Source organism: Pelodiscus sinensis, chromosome 13 (assembly GCF_052426305.1).
Source record: "Pelodiscus sinensis isolate ZL-2025 chromosome 13, ASM5242630v1, whole genome shotgun sequence".
Lineage (NCBI taxonomy): Eukaryota > Metazoa > Chordata > Testudines > Trionychidae > Pelodiscus > Pelodiscus sinensis.
The window spans coordinates 17034609-17059105 of record NC_143064.1 but is presented as its reverse complement, the minus strand read 5'-3'; the positions used below and the strand labels follow the sequence as shown (position 1 = coordinate 17059105).

The window sequence follows — 24497 nt, the reverse complement described above, 5'->3', positions numbered from 1 at the left end:
TCACATTTTGAAAACTTACAGGATTTCAAATGACAAGTTATCTACAAACACAGTTTTAATGGCGTTTAAGAAATCTTTCTTGGTTTAAAAGTTACTTTTTAAAACAATTGTACTAATTGTTTTATACCACTTACATCGCTTCATATCAAAATAAAAATGACATCACATTATGTGGAATTCTATCAATTTATTGTTTCAGGATTATGAATGTAAAACATTGAACTTTTTCTGCTGCTGCCCCCAACACTGTATTGGATGTAGAGCAGTGAGGACAGTTGTGATTATGAGCATCTTATAAAATATTTATGCTTAAAGTTAGATTTTGTAATTGTAGCTATTTTTCCATATAAATGGAAGTCATAGGTATATCACGAGACAAATAAACCAATGAAATAGTTTATTAATCAAGATGATGTTACATTGACAGTTACTTTTTCTGAATTTTTCTCAGACTTGTGGGTTATTGTTTTGCTATGTTTTTTGTTTTACCTCAGGAGATCTTGTTTAGCTGTTTGTTAAATATTACCGACCAAGTTTTGCTTCCATCTCTTACTCTAATGGACTGTAATGCGTGCATGTCTGAGGAACTCTGGGGAATGTTCAAAACTTTTCCATACCAGTATCGGTGAGTAGCATAGAATACATTTTTATTTCACATATGAGAAGTCATTTTTAAAAATTTTCAAATTAAATAATGTTCTGTTTTCTTTCTCCCATTCTAATCCATCCAAGCTATCGTCTCTATGGACAATGGAAGAACGAAACATACAACAGTCATCCACTTCTAGTGAAAGTTAAAGCTCAAACTATAGACAGAGCCAAGTATATCATGAAGTAAGTTATGCAAGATTTCAAACTTGCAGTTAAAATGAGATTTTAGGAGTAACTTAGCTTTATGTGGTGAGTCTTGCCAGTGTAAATACTTGACAGGGTTATCTGCTTAAACAAACCACACAAGATCTTTTATAGGGGAAAAGGCAGTATACCACATTTATTGAGAATACAACTGTTGCATATGCTTTTCAATCACTCACACATTAACACCATACACACACTCAGTCCCACCAGACAATGTTATAGTTACCAGGCCAGATTCTGTATCAGTCTAGTGGCCAGCTAGATTGAACACAGAGGGAGAGCAGGGCTCTGTCAGTCGATCGATCCAATGCTCCTGGAGTAAGTGGCAAGACGAACCCAAAGTTCCATAGCAAAGCACCCTGCTTTTATAATCCTTTTCTCTGTTGAAATTAATGGATTTCGCTCTGTCAGCTTGTGACCTGAGTGTTAGCTTGTTGATGTCAATCGTTCCCAAACATCTCTTGAAGGCTCATCCTGTAATAAATCGTCTTTTGGGGGTGCCAGCTTTGCTTCAAGGCTCGTCAATCTTCCAGTATCCCAATCCCTCCTTATTAGGTGCACGCACTGGTGATTATAGATGGCTTCTTTGATGGCAGGTTGTGTAGTTTTCTGGTCTTTGCCCACACTCAACCTCCTTCTTTTGGCCATCTGGTTCTGAGCAATAACTTTTTGTACCTCATGTCGACACATTAATTCCTTTCTCTCACACATAAGCACTGTTACAAGGACTTTCAAGGCTATGCGGCACATCAGCATTTCCATTGACAAAGCAAAGAGGTATTGTAAATCAAGCAATTAAGGCCTCAGCCTTGAATGTTCTTTTAGTTTCATTAGCACAGACACAATACCAAAACTATCTTTTCTGCTTAGGCCCATTTACTAGACTCACTAAACTTTAGGGCAAAGAAATAAACATATAACTAAAAGGACTTAATTTAATAAAGTTTGCACTTTGTTTTCAAACATATTGTAGAATAAAAAGCACACTTCAAATCATGATAAACTGTAAACTTAGTGTGTCAGATACAGGTATTGAAGTTTAAATACAGTTTAATCAAGTAGCTGCCATATTCATGTTTTAGGATATGGAGTACAGCAAGAAAGAATAACAAGTTATTTTTAGCCAATACTGTATAACAACCTGAATTCAGGCTTACTGGTAGCATTATTTCCAAGGAAATAACATTTCTTTTTCCTTGAACCGTTGATAGAAAAACTGAGACATTTTGTGGTGTTCTCCTTAAATAACTTCAATTGTTGTCTTGAATTTTCATATATTTATACTTTATTTTGATTATATTCTTAATAATAAACATTTTCAATAAAGATAGTTTGGAAGAGAATAAAATAAATCATTTCAAAACACACCACAAAAAATATTGACATTAAACATTTATTCTTCCTTTTAGTTTGGGATAGCTTGAATTAACTCAGTTTTGGCGCTAATTTGGTACAGTGTAGTCCTTGAGAAATTATTGATTACGGCAGTCTGCAGTAATGTAGCTATGAGCCCTGAAGCAGAAATGATGCCAGTACATTAGTGTGAGTTATAGACTGGAAACTAGAAAAGCTAAAATTGCTGAACCTATCACCCTTCTCCTTTTATATTTCTATGAACTCATTGTTTTGTTTATACAGAGACTTAAGTATTAAGCTTGCAGTTCATTACAAAATATTTTGAAAGTGAAAAATTCTGAAATCCCAACTATGTTTCTTGTGTTAACTGAAGATAATACATTTATTTTACTGGCAATTAATTAGGTATTTTAAAAAAATAGATTTATAGGAATGAGGATAGCATAAGTTACCTCTTTCTAACGTCAGAGTTCTGTGCTTGGGGAAAATATCAGTGTGATTGGTCTTTAAATTTCAAGTGTTTTATCTATGAGGCAAATACAACAGTCTTTAGCAGTGTGGGGAAGTTTGCATTGTCCTGTGGTCCCTTCACTGTAGGGATGGTCAACCAGTAGGACACGAAGAGCCAAAAGAGCTGTGGATAGGAGTGCAAAGAGCCACACATCCCAACCCAGTGCTCTCACCCTCCCCCAGAGCCAGGCCCTCCCAGCTCCCCCCACTCTAACCCAATACTTAGGTCTCACCAGAGCTGCCAAAGCCACAAACTTCTCCCTCCAGGAACTGCGGCATGTGCACAAAGTGGGCATGTGCCTACAAATGAGCCATAACCCTGAGAGCGCAATTTTGTGAGCAAAGAGCCGCACGTGGCTCAAGAGCCACAGGTTGGCCACCCCTGCTGTAGGGACTATCTCTGAATAGTATTTCAGTCCTTAGCCTTTTTGCCTAGTCTGCTTAGAAAACGCTTCAGTTAGTGTCATTTGTGCACTAGACACTGCTGAGATTGTGAAGGAGCTAATTGAAATAAAATATCTCTTCTTTTATAGGCGTCTAACCAAGGAAAATGTGAAGCCTTCTGGAAGGCAAATTGGGAAACTGAGCCATAGCAATCCAACAATTTTATTTGATTATGTATGTGATGTGATATGCATATGTCTAAATGTGTGTGTGGATCTCATCTGTCCTGTCCTTTCTAATGTGAACAGTCATTGGGGCTTGCATGAGGAAGGGTTATGGAATGAACCCCATGATTATATATTTAAGAGGAAGGATGGATTGCATATTTGTGCATGTTATTTTAAGTAAATTGGGAAAAAGTAGTAATTCTGTTATTTTTGATTTATGAGAGATTCTAAAAGCATAGTAATGCAGTAGAAATGTGAAGATACACACTGATACTTGCAAAATGAGGCTACTGATTTTGGGTAGACAAGTTGAGACTCTTTAATGAGGCCCCATTTTCAATAATTCTTGGCCACTCATGCTCTCAAAGCCAGATCCCTGTGATGTGTCATGTGTAGGGCACTGAAATGAGATGCTCAACCACTAGTCAGTATTTAAAATGTATATCATTGAGCTATTTCAGCTTAATAACAATAACTACATGTGATTTCTAATAAACTGGTACAACTTTTTGTTTACTTGTTCATTTTGAGTTCTATTTTAATTTCTTGTGGTAAAATCTGAAGTGGTTGAAAATAAGAAGGAAAGCAGGCAAAACCCTTTTCATTTTTCTTCTTTGTTACCTTTCAGTGTGACAATCAGTGGCAGCAATTCTTATTAATGAGTAGGGATGTAAATGACTAGTCAGCTAGTCACTCCCCGCTTTGCTGCTTCTATCGAATGAGGCGGGGGAGGAGGAAGAGAGAAGGGGCTGCAAGGGGGAGCCTGCTGAAAAAGCCAATTCCCTTCGGCTCTGTGGGATGGGGCAGGGGCGCAGTGGCAATGTGCCACCTTTGAAATGTATGAGAGTCCCCGCTGGGTCTCTTGTACATTTCAAAGCAGAAGCATCACATAGAGCCTGGGGCCAGTGGGGGCTCTGAATCCCATGCTGGCCCCAGGCTCCATGTGGCATTTCAATCTTTGAAATGCACAAGAGCCCTTACTGGGGCTCTTATATGTTTCAAAGGCAGAAAACTGCACGACATTTCCCCCTTTGAAATGTAGCATCAGCCCAGTGAGCTGTTGCTACATTTCGAAGCAGAAGCATCCCTATCAATTAAAGTCTATGGAAAGGTTTAGATTTTTGAGTATAGAGTTATATTTTCCTAAATATGAATAAAAATAGATATATACAAGATCAGAAACTTTTACGGATTGTTTTCTGTTAGTCTGAAGGCTAAAATTATGACACATTTTAAGGAAAATTGCTAATATAAAATTATTTTTACATGATCAGTTCCACTACTGTCTTTATGCTCTAGAAATCAAATGGGATTACCTTTTGCTACAGTACAATCAAAACACGGTAAAAATAGGTTTTGTTTGTTTTTATTTTTAAAACGTAGCTATAGATGTTGACCATACTAGCCCATTTACAATAGTAGGTCATTACCTAGGAATTTCTAAGTTTGCATGAGTGAAGGGCATGTAGCACTGTCTTAGTTTGGATGAGTAAATCTTATCTATTTAATTTTTGTCATTTTCAGATTTTGTCACAAATACAGAAGTATGACAATTTAATTACACCAGTTGTTGATTCCTTGAAATACCTCACTTCTCTAAACTATGATGTTTTGGCATGTATCCTTTTTGTGTAAAGTACATATGCTAATTGTATGGCTGCAGTTGCATCTTTATCCTTGATTGCCCGTCTGCCCATCACTAGCAGGTGTTTCACGATGTAGCTATACTTTGCTATCCACCTTTCTATTAAGTCTGAAGTCTTGCTGTGGTAGCTACTGGGCTGTGGAATTAGCCTTTCCTGATTTCCAGCCTTTCCCACTTCCTGACATTATATGCAAATGCTCCTTTTCTAGAACTATTTTATTATTTTAATTAACATCTGCCCATGTGGGATTCCCATGCCATCTAAATGATGAGGTGGTGATTGGTTTTTGGTATGTTGTTTTTATTGTATCTTTATAGTCTTGTATGGTTATTTTTCAGCAGTAATTGTCTTCAGTAGCATTAATCTCTTAGTATATGTCATGTTTTAGGATGATACTTTCTGAATGTTCAGATATGGTGATTACTTATTCAAATTTTTGTAGATGATGAGACAATTCTACGTGGCCTTTGGCAACTCTAATGTAGACAACTTATTTACCTTATAGGAAGGAATGTTTTCAGGTTGCATGATATTTGTAAAGCAGTACAGTACTATTGTTAATGAAGTTTGATGCTTATTTCAAAGCTTTTGGAGAAAGTATATTCTTTAACTTTGTTAAAGACTGCATCATTGAAGCTCTGGCAAATCCTGAGAAGGAGAGAATGAAACATGATGACACTACAATTTCTAGCTGGTTGCAGAGTTAGTATCTTTGTTTTATTTAATAAATGAATGTTTCAGATATTTATCACAGCACTTACTGTATCAATTTATTTTTCAAAAGAAAAATCCACGTGGCAAATAAAGACAATAGAAATAATTATGATGTTCAGGTTCATAAAGTTATTAAGTGGGAGTGTTAGCAATGTATAACTGAGTAGACATAGAGGATAATAGATGATGCATTACTTTCAGTCACAGCTATTTCTCCCTCTCCATCTACTTTAGGCCTAGCTAGTTTTTGTGGTGCTGTTTTCCGAAAATATCCGATTGAACTTGCTGGCCTACTGCAGTATGTAGCAAACCAACTAAAGGCTGGGAAAAGGCAAGTCTAACATTTTAATCTGTGTAACACTCTTCATTTAAAAATGTTCTAGTTGTTTGACAATGGCCTTTTGCTGATTCAAAAGTATTGGTGGTAGTAAAGCAATGCTTGTATACAGTCAGAAAGTTAGGGAACTTAAAGAACCTGGGAAACAGAACATACAACTGTAATATTTTCTTTTAGTAGGCATGGTTACAGGGTGTTCTTTTGATTCAGTGTTTGTCTTTTATACATTGCAATACTAGGAACTCACAGTATATAAAAGCATAATTAATTTAGAAAATGTTTCTTTAACTAATATATAAGGCATTCAAGAAAGGTAATCGTTATAGGTCCTCTTGCTGTTGTTCCCAATATCTTGTCATCAAAAGTCCTTAAAATTCATATTGCTCTACTTGACTATTTAAATAATTTAATATATTTAATGCTATTCAGCTGCTTGTTGTCCAGTTGCTCTTTGGATCTCCCTCTTGTCAGAACTGATTTGTCTTTTTTTCAGAAGTTTTCAGTTTTAAGCAGACTTTACAGCTTGAATCCTTTTTTCGTTCCCTTCCCACTGTATAGTGCACCTGGTTTGTTTTTCTGGGATTTTTTAATTGTTTAATGGATAGTTTTGTCATATGTGGGAAGTATGGATATGGAATACATTTTTCTATTAACTCTTTTATTAAAATTTGGTGACAATTTATGAATGATAATAGTGAGTTATTTATGTATTTGAAATAGTTAAGATCTTGCCTAATTTACCCCTAAATGTCATCCAAGAGCCCAGTTAGCAGAGGAAGTGTTGGTAATGCTGTGCTGCTAGATAATATTGACTTCCTGCTGTTTGGAAAATTCCCTGGTTCTCCAAGTGTTGTCCCTGTGGGCGCTCCACTCAGGTGTCTATGTGTCCTTGTGCTGGTGATCGGAGATTTTTAGCCTAGCAGCACCTTCCCATTTCGTGCATGAGCAGTCGCTGTCTCTCACTGTTTTCATCCCTTAGCTGTGTATATGGTGCACGTCCCCTCAGTTACTTTTCTGCTGTCTGCAGCAAAAGACAGAGTTTCGGAGCATTGCTCTCCTGACTGAAAAAAGAGAAAACATTAGTTAGTAGTAGTTTTTAACAGTTTTCAGTCTATTGTTGGTTAGCCTATGTTCATTTTCTTAAAAAAAAAAAAAAAAAGTTGCTCCCAATTTTTCCACTTTTTCTCCAAATTCTGCATACCCGTTTTTTCATCATGCCAGGTTCCCCGGCTTTTAAAAAACGTGATTCCTGCACAGACTCAATGCCCATTTCGGACAGGCACACCTCCTGCATAAAGTGCCTTGGCGAAAGCCATGTGGCACATAAATGCCCACCCTGTCAGAGTATGTCCCCCAGGGCGAGAAAAGACAGGGAGATGAAGCTCAAGAACTTGCTGTGAGAGAAATCTCTTCAGCTGCTGGAGTTGAAGATAACAGAGCCTTCAGAACCATAAACTCTGAGGAAAAGAACCAATTAATCCCCTACATGGCACTCCCCTAGGTGGCAAGCTTCTCTGGCATGGTCCTTGCTGGCTGTGCCGTCAAGAACCCGTGCTGCGTGTTCACTGGTGCAGTCCACCTCTGGCACTACAGTAAAGTGGAAAGTGGCAACGAAAAAAAGGACAGAGTGAGAGCCAAAGAGAAAACCAGCTCCTCTGCACCATCTGGCACGGCATCTCACTCAGCATCAACCAAAGCTGACATGCCATCCCTGCCAATGGATACGGTAGCACCAGCACAATTCTAACTCCCAACATGTGCTGGCACCTAAGTGCACACTAGCACCAGAGACTCCAAAACTGAGAGCACAGAGACCCAACACTGAACATCACAACTGCTGGAACCATCACCACTGGTGCTGACAGACAACTCACCCCGTTCTCACATAATTTGAGGAGTTTAGGCTGCACCACTGTTCCTCCGAGAACATTTTGTTCTTTCCTACACCATCCTCTCTGGGCACCAGACTCGGCACCATTCATGGGAGCAGGTTCTCCTCCCAGCACTCATCACCAACCAGTTCAGTGGGTCACGGTGTTCAGTTAAGCACAATCTTTCTCTCAGAATCCTGTGGCTCTAGTTTTGGTCCATTCGAGGCATATCACCTTTACTACCTGTACATTTTCAAAACCGGTTGTTTTTCTCAGCGTTAGCACTGGGTTGTTTTATTTTAGTGTAGCACTGAACTTTTATTACCTTTTGAAAAGGAATATTGTGGTTGCGTTTTGGTTTTGTTTCACTACAGCAATTTTATCATGCAGTGATTTTATTTTGTATTAACTATTGTAAATGACCATTTCTATTGCTCATAGCATTTATCTCATTTTATGTAGTTCTTATTTTTCTTCTGTACAGCTTTGACTTGCTAATTTTAAAAGAGGTGGTACAAAAAATGGCTGGAATAGAAATTACAGAAGAGATGACAATGGAGCAGCTAGAAGCCATGACTGGTGGAGAGCAGCTAAAAGCTGAGGTGGGATGGGAGATTAATTTACTAGCTTTATTGAAGTTCAAGAAATTGGGCCGATGTTGATGAATTATTTATACTGTCATAATCTGATACTATATTTACCATTTGAGTATAATAAAGTGATATTTCTTAAGTTGGAATTCCTTAACTTCTGGTGTTCTTGCCTTTCTGGACAGGGTGGCTATTTTGGCCAGATCAGAAACACTAAAAAATCTTCACAAAGATTAAAAGATGCATTACTTGACCATGATCTGGCCCTTCCACTATGCCTGCTTATGGCTCAACAGCGAAATGGTGTGATCTTTCAGGAAGGAGGGGAGAAACATTTGAAGCTGGTAGGGAAGCTGTATGATCAGGTAAGTAGAAACAATTACATGTTTATACATTTTTAATAATTTTTTTAATTCCTCATTTATTATATGTAAATATTGCATAGCACAGTTTTTACTGTCAAAATAATAAATATAAGAAGTCTCGTCTTTAAAATTACATACAAAAATAAATCTGTTCAGTATTTATTTTTTTCAAAAATTGATTTTGTATTTAAGTATTTTCACCTTATGTTAGACTGATTTTATTTAGACATTAATTATATTGAAAAACAATTGTATATTCCTAGATTTATTGTTTCAGCAAGTAAACTACACAATCACTAAAATTAAACAGGTTTTTAGATTTCATTGTGGGCTCTGTTATATTTTAAAATAAGAAACACCTTTCGTAATCTCTGATTTATTGGAATAATACATGAAAAGCTTTTGAAAGGAAGTTGAGAGATTCTGATTTTTAGCCTATTAACACCGTTATACATAAAACACATATACATATAGCCTATCTTTTGTCTTGAATGCATTTCCTTGAGAGTCTTCACAATCCAGGTCTAACTGTCCTGAAACCTTACACATTGAGAATTATAGATTATTAGCGTTGGAAGAGACCTCATGAGGTTATCTAGTCCAGCTGCCTGTTCGAAGCAGGAACAACCCCAGCTAAATCAGTGTAGCTAGGTCTTTACAAAGCCTGGCCTTAAAAATCACCACCACCTCCTTAGGTAACTCATTCCAGTCTTCACCATCATTCTAGTGAAATAGCTTTTCCTAATATAACCAACCTAGACCTGCCATTCTGCGACCTGAGACCATTGCTGCTTGTTCTGCCTTCTGCCACCACTGAGAACAGCTTAGCTTCATCCTCTTTGGATCTCCCCTCTTCCCCCCTTCAGGTAGTTGAATGCTGCTATCCAATGCCCCCTCACTCTTCTCTTCTTCTGCAGACTTATAAATAAACCCAGTTCCCTCAGCCTCTCCTCTTAAGTCATGCACCCTAGCCCCTAATCATTTTCATTACCTTGTACTGGACTTTCTCCAATTTGTTCACATCCTTTCTTTAGTGAGGGGCCCAAAGCTGAACACAGTACTCGAGATGCGCCCTCACCAGTGCCAAATAGAGTGGAATAATCACTTCCTTTGATCTGCTGGCAATGTCTGCTAATATGGCCCAATAACCTGTTAGCCTTCTGAGCAGCAAGGAAACACTGTTGACTCCTATCCAGCTTCTCATCTACTGTAATCTCCAGCTCCTTTTCTGCAGAACTGCTGCTTGACCAGTCCTGTCCTGTAGCAGGGTATGGGATTCTTCCGTCGTAAGTACTCTGCACTTGTCCTTGTTGATTCTCATCATATTTCTTTTGGTCCAATTCTCCAGTTTCTCTAGGTCACTTTGGACCCTAACCCTACCCTTCAGCTTATCAACTTCTCCCCCCATCTTAGTGTCATTCGCAAATTTGTGAAAGGTGAAAACCAATCCATCGTCCAGATCATGAATGAAGATATTGAACAAAACTGGCCATAGGACAGATCCCTGGGGCATTCTGCTCGATACCTGTGGCAACTACCCATTAAGCCGTTGATCACTACCCCTTGAGCCCAATGATCAAGCTAGTTTTTTATGCACCTTATAGTCCATTCATCCAAGCAAGATTTCTCAATTTATTATGTTAAGGTTTTTGAAAAACCCATGAACCTGTTCAAAAGCTTCAGATGGTAGCCGATTTAGTCTGAGCCTGTTGTAAATTTGATAGGTTTTTTTTTCAGGTGTTTTATTTGTACATTATTATTTTAATGTCAAAAGCTAATTATGTAATCCAGCACAAATAAGTTACAAAACTGAAAGAAAAGAACACTTGCAAAAGTGCTTACAGCATCAGACCCTTAGCCTAATCTCCGTTTAGGGGAAAAGTGAACAGGTAGCCCTAGATAGTTATTGAGCTCTTATAGGATCTCCAGGGAGATCACTTACTCATTTTACCTATAGAAGTACTTAGCCATCAGGTAGTGTCATTGTTTTCAGCATGCATGCGCGCGCACACACAAAATCAAGCTTGGGAAATTTGCTCTTTCTGATGGCCATCGTTCTGAGACTTCATGCAATACTGTATTTTCAACAAAGAACAATGGACATTTCAAAAAAAGTATGACATGAAATGTGATGGTTCTGTCTGTAACTTAGAAACTCTGATATACTCTGCATGCTGACTGCAGTCTTTCTAATTTTTTAAATGTCTGTGCTGACCTAAGATATAAAATACTGAAATAAGTTAAAATCTTAATTTAGTTATAATTTGGAAATTACCTAAATACTCTCCTAATTTTGGCAGTTTTTTAAAAACGCTCAAGGGCCACACGAAAGGATTTGTAAACGTTTCGAAAGCAGAATGTTGAACCCTAATAAAGCAGCATACTTTTTAGTGTTGAATAATTTTTTTGGAGAATTTATTTATCTGCAGAACATAGGGCTGGATTAGTTTTCATAAAGGGCAGAAGATTTTTGTAATAGCATACAGGTTAAAATTCTCTTAACTGGGATTGTCTGGTCTGGCAACATCCATGGTTCAGCTTGGATGTTGTAGGACCAGAGAGTCCCAGTGGAGGGCCAGCGGCAGGGATCCCTGGATCCTTGCAGGGCTGGCAGGACAGTGGGTTGCCCACAGTATGCTGATGGCGGGGCTGCCCAACATGTGGCAGCAGGGCTGCCCAGTGTGATGGGGAGACCTGGTGCATGGCTGCCAGGGACTGCAGCTGCCCAGTGGGTTCTGGAGCTCTAGCACAGTGCATATGGCTGCCCAGCAGGTCCCAGAGCCCAAGCGGCAGCACATGCGGCTCCCCAGCAGGTCTTGAAGTCTCAATGTGACACGTGCGGCGGCCCTGCAGGTCCCGGAGTCGTGGTAGCAATGGCTGCCCAGCAGGGTCAGCAGAGCAGCAGGGCCAACAGGATGAGGGGAGCCGGCCAGGAGGGCTGCTGGAAGGGGTCCAGAAATAACCTCCCTCGGACCAGCAAAATCTCTCATCCTGGGACTAGTCAGGTCCCAAGGGTGCCAGACCAGGCCCAACCTGTATTATATTTTCAACAGCATTTTAAAGTGTACTTTTCAGGAAAGTGAGTAGTGGCTTGTTATCTATATATGTATTTGCCTTAAAAATGTTGATATCTGTTAAACCCTCCTAGTTTTTTTCCCATCACAAAAACCCATACATTATTCTCTAATTCTTTCTCTCTCTTTTCATCTAGTGCCATGATACTCTAGTACAATTTGGTGGGTTTTTAGCATCTAATCTAAGCACAGAGGATTACATTAAGCGAGTGCCTTCCATTGACGTTCTCTGTAATGAGTTTCACACCCCCCATGATGCTGCATTTTTCCTCTCCAGGCCTATGTATGCACATCATATTTCAGTAAGTAAAAGCATTTTTGTCTGCTTTCTGTAGCTTTAATATTACAAGTTGTCACTGAACTTCTAGCTTCCTTTTGTACATCTCTGTTCTCATTAAAAATTCGCTGTGTAATATGGGTGCTACAGTTTGCTTGTAGAGTTAGGAAGGAATGTTGTAGAGGTCATGAAACTAAGGTTCTGCATTTATTTCTGCCACAAACATTTCTTTGTAACCTTGGACTTAACCAAGCCACTTACCCCCTCTATGCCTCTGTGTTCCCAACTATGAGCCCACCAAACACCCTTATTCAATGCAAAGACAGGATAGTGGTATCGGTAACAATGTTTATATTTGTTTGCCTAACACTTTTTCATTGCAAAACCTGTTTTTATTTGCCTATAATTTAAACCATTAAGGCTGAGGTTATTAATATCAGAAGTTACAATGTAATAGTGCAGTCGATTAACCAATAAGCAAAAGCCTATAGGTTAATGCTATAGACTACATGCATCACCCTCCACCCCCGCCAACTTACCAGTACATTTTTTTTTAGCAGGCTGGCCTGCCACTCTGACTCAGTCCTGGCTCTCGCCAGGTCTGGGACCTACCCCCGCTGTGGCTGTGAATTTCAACTGTATTAGGAGCCAGGTGGGCAGGCAGTCCAGCTCAGTTCTCGCTTATGCCAGGTCTGGGAGCTCTGTAAACTGGCTCCCCTGACGGACCAGCTCTTGAATGGCACCCCACACTGCTGCCTCTGAGTCAGAGGCAGCAGTACAGAGTGGCAGGGGATTCCTTGGGATGGGCCAGAGCTTTCTGGCTGCTGGCCCCACCCCTAGCAACTATAGAATAGTCGAGTAACTGATAAAAATTCATGAGGTTAATTGACTATTTAGTTAACCGATATTTAACATCCCTAGTCAGAAGTGCCTAAACTTTTTTTTTTTTTTCTTGAAAGCTTCAGCTAAAATGATTTAATAAGAATAGGGCTCTTTGGTTAAGAAGCTCTTATGTTTGCCTGCTGAGGAGACAGGGGGTTTTTGTAAGTGAGTCTCCTGGCAGTCACTGATGTGCCTTTGGGGTACCACTGAAAATGTACTCCTACTTGTCTGAATTTTAAACTTTTACAAAACTACAGGTGGCAAATATTGAATAGATGCTTTTTAGAGTTTGGCAGCTAAATTTGCTGAAGAGTCAGTCTGCACTCAATATACAGGCAGTCCCCGGGTTACGTACAAGATAGGGACTGTAGGTTTGTTCTTAAGTTGAATCTGTATGTAAGTCAGAACTGGCATCCAGATTCAGCCGCTGCTGAAACTGATCAGTTTCAACAGCGGCTGAATCTGGACGCCAGTTCTGACTTATATACAGATTCAACTTAAGAACCCCAAGCTTCCCCAAGTCAGCTGCTGCTGAAACTGATCAGCGCTGATTCCAGGAAGCCTGGGGCAGAGCAACTCTGCCTCGGGCTTCCTGTAGTCAGCGCTGGTCAGTTTCAGCAGCGGCTGACTTGGGGACGCCTGAGGCAGAGCAGCTGGGGTGCTGCTGGGTTACTCCAGTAGCACCGCTCCTCGGCGCTACTGGACCAACCCAGCAGCACCCCAGCTGCTCTGCCCCAGGCGTCCTGATTCAGCCACTGATGAAACTGACCAGCAGCGGCTGAATCAGGACCCGGGGCAGAGCAGCTGGGGTGCTGCCGGGTTGGTCCAGTAGTGCCCAGAGCGGGCGCTGCAGGACCGATCCGCAGCGCCCCAGCTGCTCTGCTCCAGGGTCCAAAACAAAAGCCTGGTCTGCTGGGGGGGGGGCACACTAGCCGCACCCCCCCCCCCAGCAGACCAGGGACACGGGGAGCAGAGCCGCAGTGGCAGCGGGGTGCCGCGCCTCTGAGGCTTTGCTCTGGCAAAGTCTCAGAGGCGCGGGACCCCCCGCGGCTGCGGCTTGAGTCCAGGTGCCTGTGGTCTGCTGGGGACGGTCCCCAGCAGACCACAGGCACCGGGACTCAAGCGGCAGCAGCGGCGGTTCCCCGCGCTTCTGAGGCTTTGCTCTGGCAAAGCCTCAGAAGCGCGGGAACCCGCCCGGTGCCTCTGGTCTGCTGGAGACGGTCTCCAGCAGACCAGGGGCACCGGAGCAGCTTATGAACGGGGCTTTCTCGCCCCGGAGCTCGCAGGTAGCAATCCGCTACCTCCACCTCCGGGGCGAGAAAGCCCCGTTCGTAAGTGCGGATCCGACATAAGTCGGATCCACGTGAGTCGGGGACTGCCTGTACTTCAACTTTTGATAGCTCCTACATGAAGACTGGATGCACATGTTTCATCCCATGGTTGTAGGGATTGAGCAATATTTTCCCTGCAAGTGCTCCTTCCATATACCAGCATATAGGAACTAAGAATAGGGATAAACTTAAAAAACAACAAATGGCCTGGTAGCACTTTATAGACTAACAAAACATGTTGAACAGGGAGATTCCCTATGGAAATGTGTCAGTCAGAGTTGTTTTTTAGTCGATGATGATGTCTTAATAGTGAAATATCAAAGTTATTTACTACCATAGAAATGTTTGAAGTTTCACAGCATTTCTTTAATGCTTGGCTTTCGTATATAAAATTGTAGTGGGGGAGGGTGTACATCTAATTGTAAACTTTTGATAGTTTTCATTTGATAAATTACTTACTACTGATTAGATATGTAAAATCAATGCAAATCACAAATATTTCTCTTTTTAATCCTTAGTCAAAATATGATGAACTTAAAAAAGCTGAGAAGGGAAACAAACAGCAGCACAAAGTTCACAAGTACATCACATCATGTGAGCTAGTGATGGCTCCTGTTCATGACGCTGTGATCTCCTTGCACCTTCCTAAAGTTTGGGATGACATTAGTCCTCAGTTCTATGCTACGTTTTGGTCTTTGACAATGTATGACCTCGCTGTTCCACATAATAGCTATGACAGAGAAGTCAATAAACTTAAAGTCCAGATGAAAGCTATTGATGACAATCAGGAAATGGTATGTTTGTACTTGGAAACATTTTAAAATAGATTACTATTTTAAATTTACATTCAAATTGAAATGTATAAATATCTCTAAACATGACAGCTAATGATAATTAAAGATAATTGTAACCACAACTCTGAACAATATATAATATAAGTTTTCTGTTCTGGTACTATATCATACTAGAATATCAAAATGAAATTCATAGTTAGGGGTTCTGTGTTTGATTTTGTGCTTCTGGGAATCAGATGCAAACTGCTGCAGAAAATATGGTACATGTCAAAAGCTGTTTATTTTTGCTACCCGTATTTCAACACAGAAAATCTTTTTTTTCCTTCATGCTGTGGCTGAACTATATTTTGTCGAACAAAATAATGTTTTAGCAGCGTACCACAAACTATTTTTGCAGTAATTAAACATTAAGGCCTTTAAGTACTAATGTATCTATTTCGGCAAAGCAAAAACATAGCTTGTATACTCTTTACAATGAGCACTATCATGTAAATATTTGTAGATGAAGGTTTCAGTCTAGTAAAACTTACAGCCCTTACTTGGGTTGAACTCTTGTTGATTTCACTAAGTAAGGACTGCAGAACTGCTCTCGTTAGGAAAATAAAGTTTGGCGTTTGTCTTCAAGTTAGCATCTCACTTAGAATCTCCATCTACAAATGTTGTGGTTAAAATTAGGTGAATGGTTCAATAATTGAAGCAGGGTAAACATAGAGGTAGAAAAACTGCAGAGCAATGAATTATTTTGTTTAGATAATTTTAAAAAAAGTGTTTGCATTAAACAAAATCTTCAATCCTTGTTTTTGCATATGGTAGGAATAGTAAACATTAAAATGAAATACATTGACATTTTTAGCCTCCAAATAAAAAGAAAAAAGAAAAAGAACGTTGTACGGCTCTTCAGGACAAGCTTCTTGAAGAGGAGAAGAAGCAGTTGGAGCATGTGCAGAGGGTTCTACAGAGACTGAAACTGGAAAAGGATAACTGGCTTCTAGCAAGTGAGTGAGAAACTGGCTCTTTTCCAGAGTCACTGCACTTTCTGGATCCAAATTGCACAGTTCTGCTAACTTGACTCTTGCTACATGAGCACTGTAAACATTTTGTTTTAAAATCTGTTATTGGCATATATTGTTAAGACAAGCAAACTTTAATTTCAGCGTTGTTTCATCTCAAATTCTAGGCAGTGTGTCAGCTTTTAAGTGACACTTTTGTAGATGCTTAATTTACTGGACAGTTAGGTCACTGTGCATTGGAAAGAGTTTTGTCCTATCTGTCTATGCCATACTGCTATGTGAGGCTATTATTAAGGACTTGTTCAGGTGCTTACATGAGTCCTCTGCCTTGAGTTTAAATTCATCCTAATTAAGGAAGTACCTTTTTTCACCAAGTCCATATTTTTGAAGCATTTTATTGCTGTGTACATGTCCTTGACCTAAAGTGGTGCAGTAGTGATAGTTACTTTTTTCAGTCAGATTTTGCCAGTTTATTATTTGTTGTAATGCTTTGTTAATTTGGCCAATGTATTTAATTGCCTCCATTAGATGTTATTTTTACCGAAATGTAAATTTGTGGTCAGTAAAGTGATTATTTCCATAAGAACATAAGAATGGCCATACTGGGGTCAGACCAAAGGTCCATCCAGCACAGTACCCTGTCTGCCGACAGTGGCCAATGCCAGGTGTCCCAGAGGGAGTGAACTGAACAGGTAATGGGCAAGCGATCTCTCTCCTGCCATACATCTCCACCCTCTGGCAAACAGAGGCTAGGGACACCATTCCGTACCCATAGTGGCTAATAGCAATTAATGGACTTAACCTCCATGAATTTATCTAGTTCTCTTTTAAACCTGTTATAGTCCTAGTCTTCATAACCTCCTCAGGCAAGGAGTTCCACAGATTGACTATGCACTGTGTGAAGAAGAACTTCCTTTTATTTGTTTTAAACCTGCTGCCCATTAGTTTCATTTGGTGGCCCCTAGTCCTTATATTATGAGAACAAGTATATAACTTTTCCTTATTCACTTTCTCACCACTCATGGTTTTATGTACCTCTATCATATCCCCTCTTAGTCTCCTCTTTTCCAAGCTGAAAAATCCCAGTCTCTTTAATTTCTCCTCATATGGGACCCATTCCAAACCCCTAATTGTTTTAGTTGTCCTTCTGTGAATCTTTTCTAATGCCAGTATATCTTTTTTGAGATGAGGAGACCACATCTGTATGCAGTATTCAAGATATGGGCGGGCGTACCATGGATTTATATAAGGGCAACAAGATATTCTTCCTTATCCCTTTTTTAATGATTCCTAACATCCTGTTTACTTTTTTGTCTGACGCTGCACACTGCGTGGATGTCTTCAGAGAACTATCCACGATGCCTCTGAGATCTCTTTCCTGATTAGTTGTTAGCTAAATTAGCCCCCATCATATTATATGTATAGTTGGGGTTATTTTTTCCAATGTGCATTACTTTACATTTATCCACATTAAATTTCATTTGCCATTTTGTTGCCCAGTCACTTAGTTTTGTGAGATCTTTTTGAAGTTCTTCACAGTCTGCTTTGGTCTTAACTACTTTGAGCAGTTTAGTGTCATCTGCAAACTTTGCCTCTCTACAGTTTACCCCTTTCTCCAGATCATTTATGAATAAGTTGAATAGGATTGGTCCTAGAAATGACCGTTGGGGAACACCACTAGTTACCCCTCTCCATTCTGAAAATTTACCATTTATTCCTACCCTTCGTTTCCTGTCTTTTAACCAGTTTTCAGTCCATGAAAGGATTTTCCCTCTTATCCCATGCCAACTTAATTTATGTAAGAGCCTTTGGTGAGGGACCTTGTGAAAGGCTTTCTGGAAATCTAAGTACACTATATCTACTGGATCCCCCTTGTCCACATGTCTATTGACCCCTTTAAAGAACTCTTAATAGATTAGTAAGACATGATTTCCCTTTACAGAAACCATGTTGACTTTTGCCCAATAAATTATGTTCTTCTATGTGTCTGACAATTTTATTCTTTACTATTGTTTCAACTAATTTGTCCGGTACTGATGTTAGACTTACTGGTCTGTAATTGCCGGGATCGCCTCTAGAGCCCTTTTTAAATATTTTCGTTACATTAGCTAACTTCCAGTCATTGGGTACAGAAGTTGATTTAAAGGATAGGTTACAAACCATAGCTGATAATTCCACAATTTCACATGTGAGTTCTTTCAGAACCCTTGGGTGAATGCCACGTGGACCTAGTGACTTGTTACTGTTAAGTTTATCAGTTAATTCCAAAACCTACTCTAATGACACTTCAATCTGTGACAAGTCCTCAGATTTGTCACCTACAAAGGACGGGTCAGGTTTGGGAATCTCCCTAACCACCTCAGCCATGAAGACTGAAGCAAAGAATTCGTTTAGTTTCTCCACAATGACTCTATTGTCTTTAAGTGCTCCTTTTGTATCTCGATCGTCCAGGGGCCCCACTGGTTGTTTAGCAGGCTTCCTGCTTCTGATGTACTTAAAAACATTTTGTTATTACCTTTTGAGTTTTTGGCTAGCTGTTCTTCAAACTCCTTTTTGGCTTTTCTTATTACATTTTTACACTTAATTTGGCAGTGTTTATGCTCCTTTCTATTTACCTCACTAGGATTTGACTTCCACTTTTTGAAAGATGCCTTTTTATCTCTCACTGCTTCTTTTATATGGTTGTTAAGCCACGGTGGCTTTTTTTAGTTCTTTTACTGTGTTTTTTAATTTGGGGTATACATTTAAGTTGGACCTCTATTATAGTGTCTTTGAAAAGTGTGCATGCAGCTCGCAGGGATTTTACTTTAGTCACTGTACCTTTTAATTTCTGTTTAACTAATCTCATCATTTTTGCATAGTTCCCCTTTTTGAAATTAAATGCCACAGTGTTGGGCTGCTGAGGTGTTCTTTCCACCACAGGAATGTTAAATGTTATTCTATTATGGTCACTATTTCCAAGCGATCCTGTTATAGTTTCCATTAACTAATCAGGCTAGCATTTTGCATGAGTAACTGGGACATGGTTGGGTTAAAGCACAGGACCAGTGTTGACAAACTTGTCTTCAGTTGCATATATAGTTGTGCATGAAGCAAGAGAGATTGGGGAGATGGTGTTTGCTGTGCTTTTTTCATCAGACCTAAAATGTAGGTGGTCTCTGTCACCTAAGTTATAGCTCAGGGAGTGTTTCCATTTGGCATTAGAGTAACCACACAAGTTAAGAATAGGGTAGGATATATAGGTTTTCTCCCTGGATCACAAAACTCTGGCAAGGCTTCCTGCTTGTGATTGTTCTGCAGTTGCTGTGACTGGTTATTCTTAGTGACTTTGATAATACAGATGACTGTTCTGGTTCTGCCCAAGAACCCATAGCTTCAGTGAAAACCATGGGATTGTTTCATGTAGTTTAGAGCACAGTGAAGGTGACTACCATCTGGTTCTGATGAGTGAGTTGGACTTAGAGCTTGAGAGGTGGTGATTTCTTCCCTCTAATTGCCACCTCTGATTTAAGATTGGAATATATCTTACCCAAGAAGATAAAATCATATTGATGGTTCACCCTTAGAGATTAATCAAGACTATGTGTTTCTGTAGGGTCTTGAGGGAAAATAGTGTTGAACTGATTGGTGTCCTAAGGAAATTTGTAATCTTTTGTTCTCCTCCTTTAATATAGAGACCCTTACGTAGCTATCATTCACAGCTTTATTAGCATAGTCACCTTGATGAACAAATTATCTGAGAAGAGCACTAGGAGTTATGTCAAGCCATATGAAATATTTTTCTCAACTAATATGGCTATGCTAGAGAAAGAGATTTATTTTTCTTTGCTAGAACATCAGTCAAGTTTCACATATCTGAATTGCGCTAGGTTCTAATTGTGTGGATAGTTCTATGTATAATAGTTGTAAAAGCACGTGGAGCCAGCAAAAGGAGCTACAATCATTAAAATATGGTTACTAGTGCACAACTTTTGATAATTTTTTAAAAAAAGAAACAACAAACTGATTCATCCCACTTAGCAAAGAATTAATAATAGGTGCCTTTGTGAAATAATGCAATTACCTAGACTTTATTTTACAAAATATACTGCAGAATTTATGATAATATTGCCAAGTAGTAACATGCAAATGGAAACTAAATTTTGTCCTCCAAGGGTAAAATTAACTTTTATTTTTGATAAACTGTGTTGGCTTTTTAATCTTCACTTTCTTCACTCTATCTGATAATCTGCAGTGGGTCTTTCAATTACTAGAATAAATTAGTGTGAGGTGTTTCTGAGTCAGATCTTGTCCGTTGCATGTAATGGAGAAAAACGTGCATGGTTAATGAATAAATTTTATCGGTTAATTTTCTTGGCTTCTTAATAGGGATTACCTGTCTGGTTTGAGAGTTTTCCTAACCAGGATGAAAAGAAATTTGGGATGTTACATATCTTATAATGCATAATACATTTCTGAATCATATGTTTTGTTTGAATGTTAGCTGTCTTATGTACAGATGATGTTGCTATAATACAGTTCCCTTCTTGTCTCTTTGTTTCTTTGTTTTTGAAGAATCAACCAAAAACGAGACTATCACAAAATTTCTACAGTTGTGTATATTTCCTCGCTGCATTTTTTCCGCAATCGATGCTGTTTACTGTGCTCACTTTGTAGAATTAGTGCATCAACAGAAAACACCAAATTTTTCAACACTTCTCTGTTATGATAGAGTAAGTAAACAGAATGTTTTGGGCTGTGTTGTTTTCTTTTTAAGTGAAAATATACATTTATTAAAAACCTGTTTTTGCAAGATTACTGTTTCACATCCTTTTCCATGGGAAAAGAATTGTGCATCAACACAATCTATAGATATATTCCAACTCCAGAACAGCATTTATCTTTCTTACTATAAGAGTAAAAAGGGTCTCCATCAAGAATGAGACCCTACTGAGCTAAGCACTGTACAGGTATAAGAAACCATCTGTACCTGCCCTGGAGAGCTTATTATCAAAAAAGATCAGATAAGGAGAAATAGACAACATATATGTTAAAATTCAAAGAACATATGTTTTCAGTTATATACTTGCAAATATTTTTTCTGCACACTTCTCCGCTCCCTTTGTTTTAGTCCCAAGTCCTAAACAGCTTTGTTGAAATACTGCTGCAGCAGTGCTGACAGGGTGGGGCAAAAAGGACAGCTGCCTGGGGCCTCAGCAATTTAATAGGGCCCAACAGGCTTTAGCCACCATCGCCACTCCTAGCGCAAGGCAAAGATAATGTAACTCGTGTTTTGGTACCAAGTCAACTTGCGCTGCTGGAAACCAGTTTACAAATCAGTACCATTGACTTTTTTGCGTTTAACTCATTAACTAGTTCACTTTGGTAATCCATGCTGGGTTTCCTGGGCACTAATATGAAGTAGCAACGTTCTACCATAAGTAAGAAACTCATTTTGTGTAGGTAGTGTTCTGTTTATACCAAGTATGTGCTTATGTCCTATAGACCAGTGTTTCTCAACATTTTTTTTATGAAGTAACCCTTTTTTTAAAAATAAAAAAATTGTAAGTGCCCCCAGTACCTACAGTTTTCAGACACACAACATTTTTTTCTATCATTGCAACACATTTGTGTAAACAACTTAATTGTAGCCAGGTGGGCGATGACATTTTTGGATGTAAAAAGTACAAAAATAATAAAGCACTGTAAAACTTAAAACAAAAATTCAGTTTTCTCCAAATTTCAGTTGTGTTGATGTACCCCCCAGACTTCTCTTGAGTACTACTGAGAGTACTCATATCACTGGTTGAGAAACACTGTCATAGACCATGGAAGATCTGTGAATGTCTCTGGTTCTGCAGCAAGGTGAAATGATTTAAATCAAAGCAATTTAAATCCCTATGCAGGATTTTTTATTACTGATTTTAAATAGTTTTGCATTTGTATTTTACCAAAGAGAGATTGATTCTCATTGGTTGGTAACCATTAAAACACATTGATTTGCAGATAGATATAGTCTTTACACTAAATTTGGTCCTGCTTTTTGCTAGCCAAGAGGATACTATATGCACACGCACACACACACACGCCCACATACATATTTAAACATTATATAATGTAAATTATATCTATACTGCTTCTTAATTCTTAAATTTATTATAATAGGTTGGATAAGTGATTTGCTGTAGTGAAACACATAGGAATAAGAGTCTTATTGAAATGGTTGTGTTACGTAGTTGTACAGAAAACTTAACCCTAAATTCTTCTTATATTGGTTTTTTGGGGGGGTGAGGGGGGTACTTCACCTGCTTGTCTGAGCCAGAATGGAATGGGTTCAGTTTTACTTTCCGCATAGGAACATAACTTGAAAATTTGGGTTTACTTTGAAGTGACTTTTTTAAAACGACACTTTCTTGCTCATCAGTTCTGTACTTCATGCATTCAGAGTCCTATCTGCCCACATTTCTGAGGAAAAAATAAACTTTTACTGCATTTGTATCCCTGCAGAGCCACGATAGCCAATAGCTCGATTTTATTTCTTTTTATGTAGCAACAATATTATTTACTAAGCTCTTCTTACCCAGCTAATCCATTATTAGGACAATGCTGTTGAAGGCATTGGGATCACAGAAGTGCCACTGAAAACAAATGTACTTTGTGGGAAACTGTATATAATTGAAAGTAAAAAATCCTTTGTGAATTTTTGATCCAAGGTTGAATTTGAAGGTCATGTAGTTAGAAAAAACATCTACATTGTTTGTGTTGTGTTTATAAGTAGTGTCATGGACAGATGGTAAGAAAAGGATTTACAGTGCCTTTATTCTGTAATACGCAGGGTAGAACTACATTTTGTTCATGCAGTCAGCAACATTTTATGTATAACTCTTAGCCAAGCTCAATGAGTTAACAGGCTACATCTAGACTGCAGTGGTAAATCAGAAAAAGATACGCAATTTGCAGTAGGACAATTGCATATCTGTTTCCGATTTACTTTCAAAATAGGCTTTTCTGAAACTTGGCGCGTCTATACGGTGTCAAATTTCAGAAAAAAGTTCTCTTTCGACACATCCCTTCTTCCTCATAGAACGATGTTTAGAGGTATGACAAAACAGTGTGACAGGGAGTTCAGAGTTTAAGGTGGAATGAGTTAATTTCTGTTCTGTTAACCTTAGTTGCTATGTGAGCATGAAGTATGAAAATGAAAGCATTTGGGTTTGATTTTTAAAATATTTTGATTTCATATTACACAGCCTGACCATTGTTTGTTTTTCACAGGTTTTCTCAGATATAATCTATACAGTAGCAAGTTGTACTGAAAATGAAGCTAGTAGATATGGCAGGTTTCTATGCTGTATGCTAGAGACTGTGACTAGATGGCACAGTGATAGAAACATATATGAAAAGGTATGTAAAGTTATTAAATTGTAGAATGATCCATAAATAAACGGATGATTACCACTGGTAAGCTAGACACCGTATAAGTGGCTGCGAAAGTATTAATGCATGAAGTACAATTGTTTTTCTAGTTTTCTAATTTTAAACTTCATGCATTATAAAATCTCACTGACACTTAAAGGCAGGATTTCTGTGATGGGAAAGGAATTCTCTGCATACATTTTGAACACTTTTGCTTACTGAGTCATACTTTTAATCTTTGTCGAAGTCGAGTTGGAGGTGGTCTAATTTATCAAACTTTAAGTGCTTTGAAAACTGCATATGGATTTAGAAGGTAAAAATATCTCAAATTAACTAAAGGCAGCTATAAAAATATTTGAGAGTGATAAAGCTTTCTTGTTAGCTCTATCAGAGGGCAGTTAAAATGGAACAAAGGAGAGAGATGCACACACCTCTCTCTTCTCCTCTCTCAAAAACAGGTCATTCTTCTTCAGAAGTTTGCAGGCATATATTGGGCTAAATTGTAAAAGCATATAAAAGACCTTGGTTTTTATGGGTAGTTCCTGCTTTTTTTAAGACGTCTGATAAAACTCTTTTAAAACACTCAAGCTGCATTACATTGTCATCTATAACCAAAATGTTAAGGGACAGCAGTGTATGCAACAATACAGTCAATGTGCTGAGCAATATTTCAGACAATCAGCTTATATTTTCAGGCAGAAAGACTTTTTCTCGAGGAGGCATAAATTACAGAGAAGGTTCTCTGCCTCTAACCAACTGGCTTATCCCCATCAGTTTTGGGCAAATAGACAATTTGACTCTGTCTCAGGGTCAGTCTTCCTATCATAATCGGTCTTCCAGGCTGCCCCAAAACTATCTAGGTTGCGACTCAATACC

General features: G+C 38.8%; 1 protein-coding gene across 2 annotated transcripts in view; it reads left to right on the top strand.

Annotated features, from left to right (window-relative positions):
- The window catches only part of THOC2 (THO complex subunit 2), a 119867-nt gene that overhangs the window by 75737 nt on the left and 19633 nt on the right, over window positions 1-24497 (top strand). For both annotated transcript variants that reach the window (XM_006115394.5, XM_014569712.4), the window contains 13 exons: window positions 495-625; window positions 733-834; window positions 3258-3342; window positions 4860-4953; window positions 5603-5683; window positions 5930-6026; window positions 8388-8505; window positions 8679-8858; window positions 12070-12234; window positions 14941-15216; window positions 16070-16211; window positions 20781-20938; window positions 23481-23609. In XM_006115394.5, coding sequence (XP_006115456.4) covers window positions 495-625; window positions 733-834; window positions 3258-3342; window positions 4860-4953; window positions 5603-5683; window positions 5930-6026; window positions 8388-8505; window positions 8679-8858; window positions 12070-12234; window positions 14941-15216; window positions 16070-16211; window positions 20781-20938; window positions 23481-23609 — 1758 coding nt within the window. The remainder of the gene's footprint in view (window positions 1-494; window positions 626-732; window positions 835-3257; window positions 3343-4859; window positions 4954-5602; window positions 5684-5929; window positions 6027-8387; window positions 8506-8678; window positions 8859-12069; window positions 12235-14940; window positions 15217-16069; window positions 16212-20780; window positions 20939-23480; window positions 23610-24497) is intronic.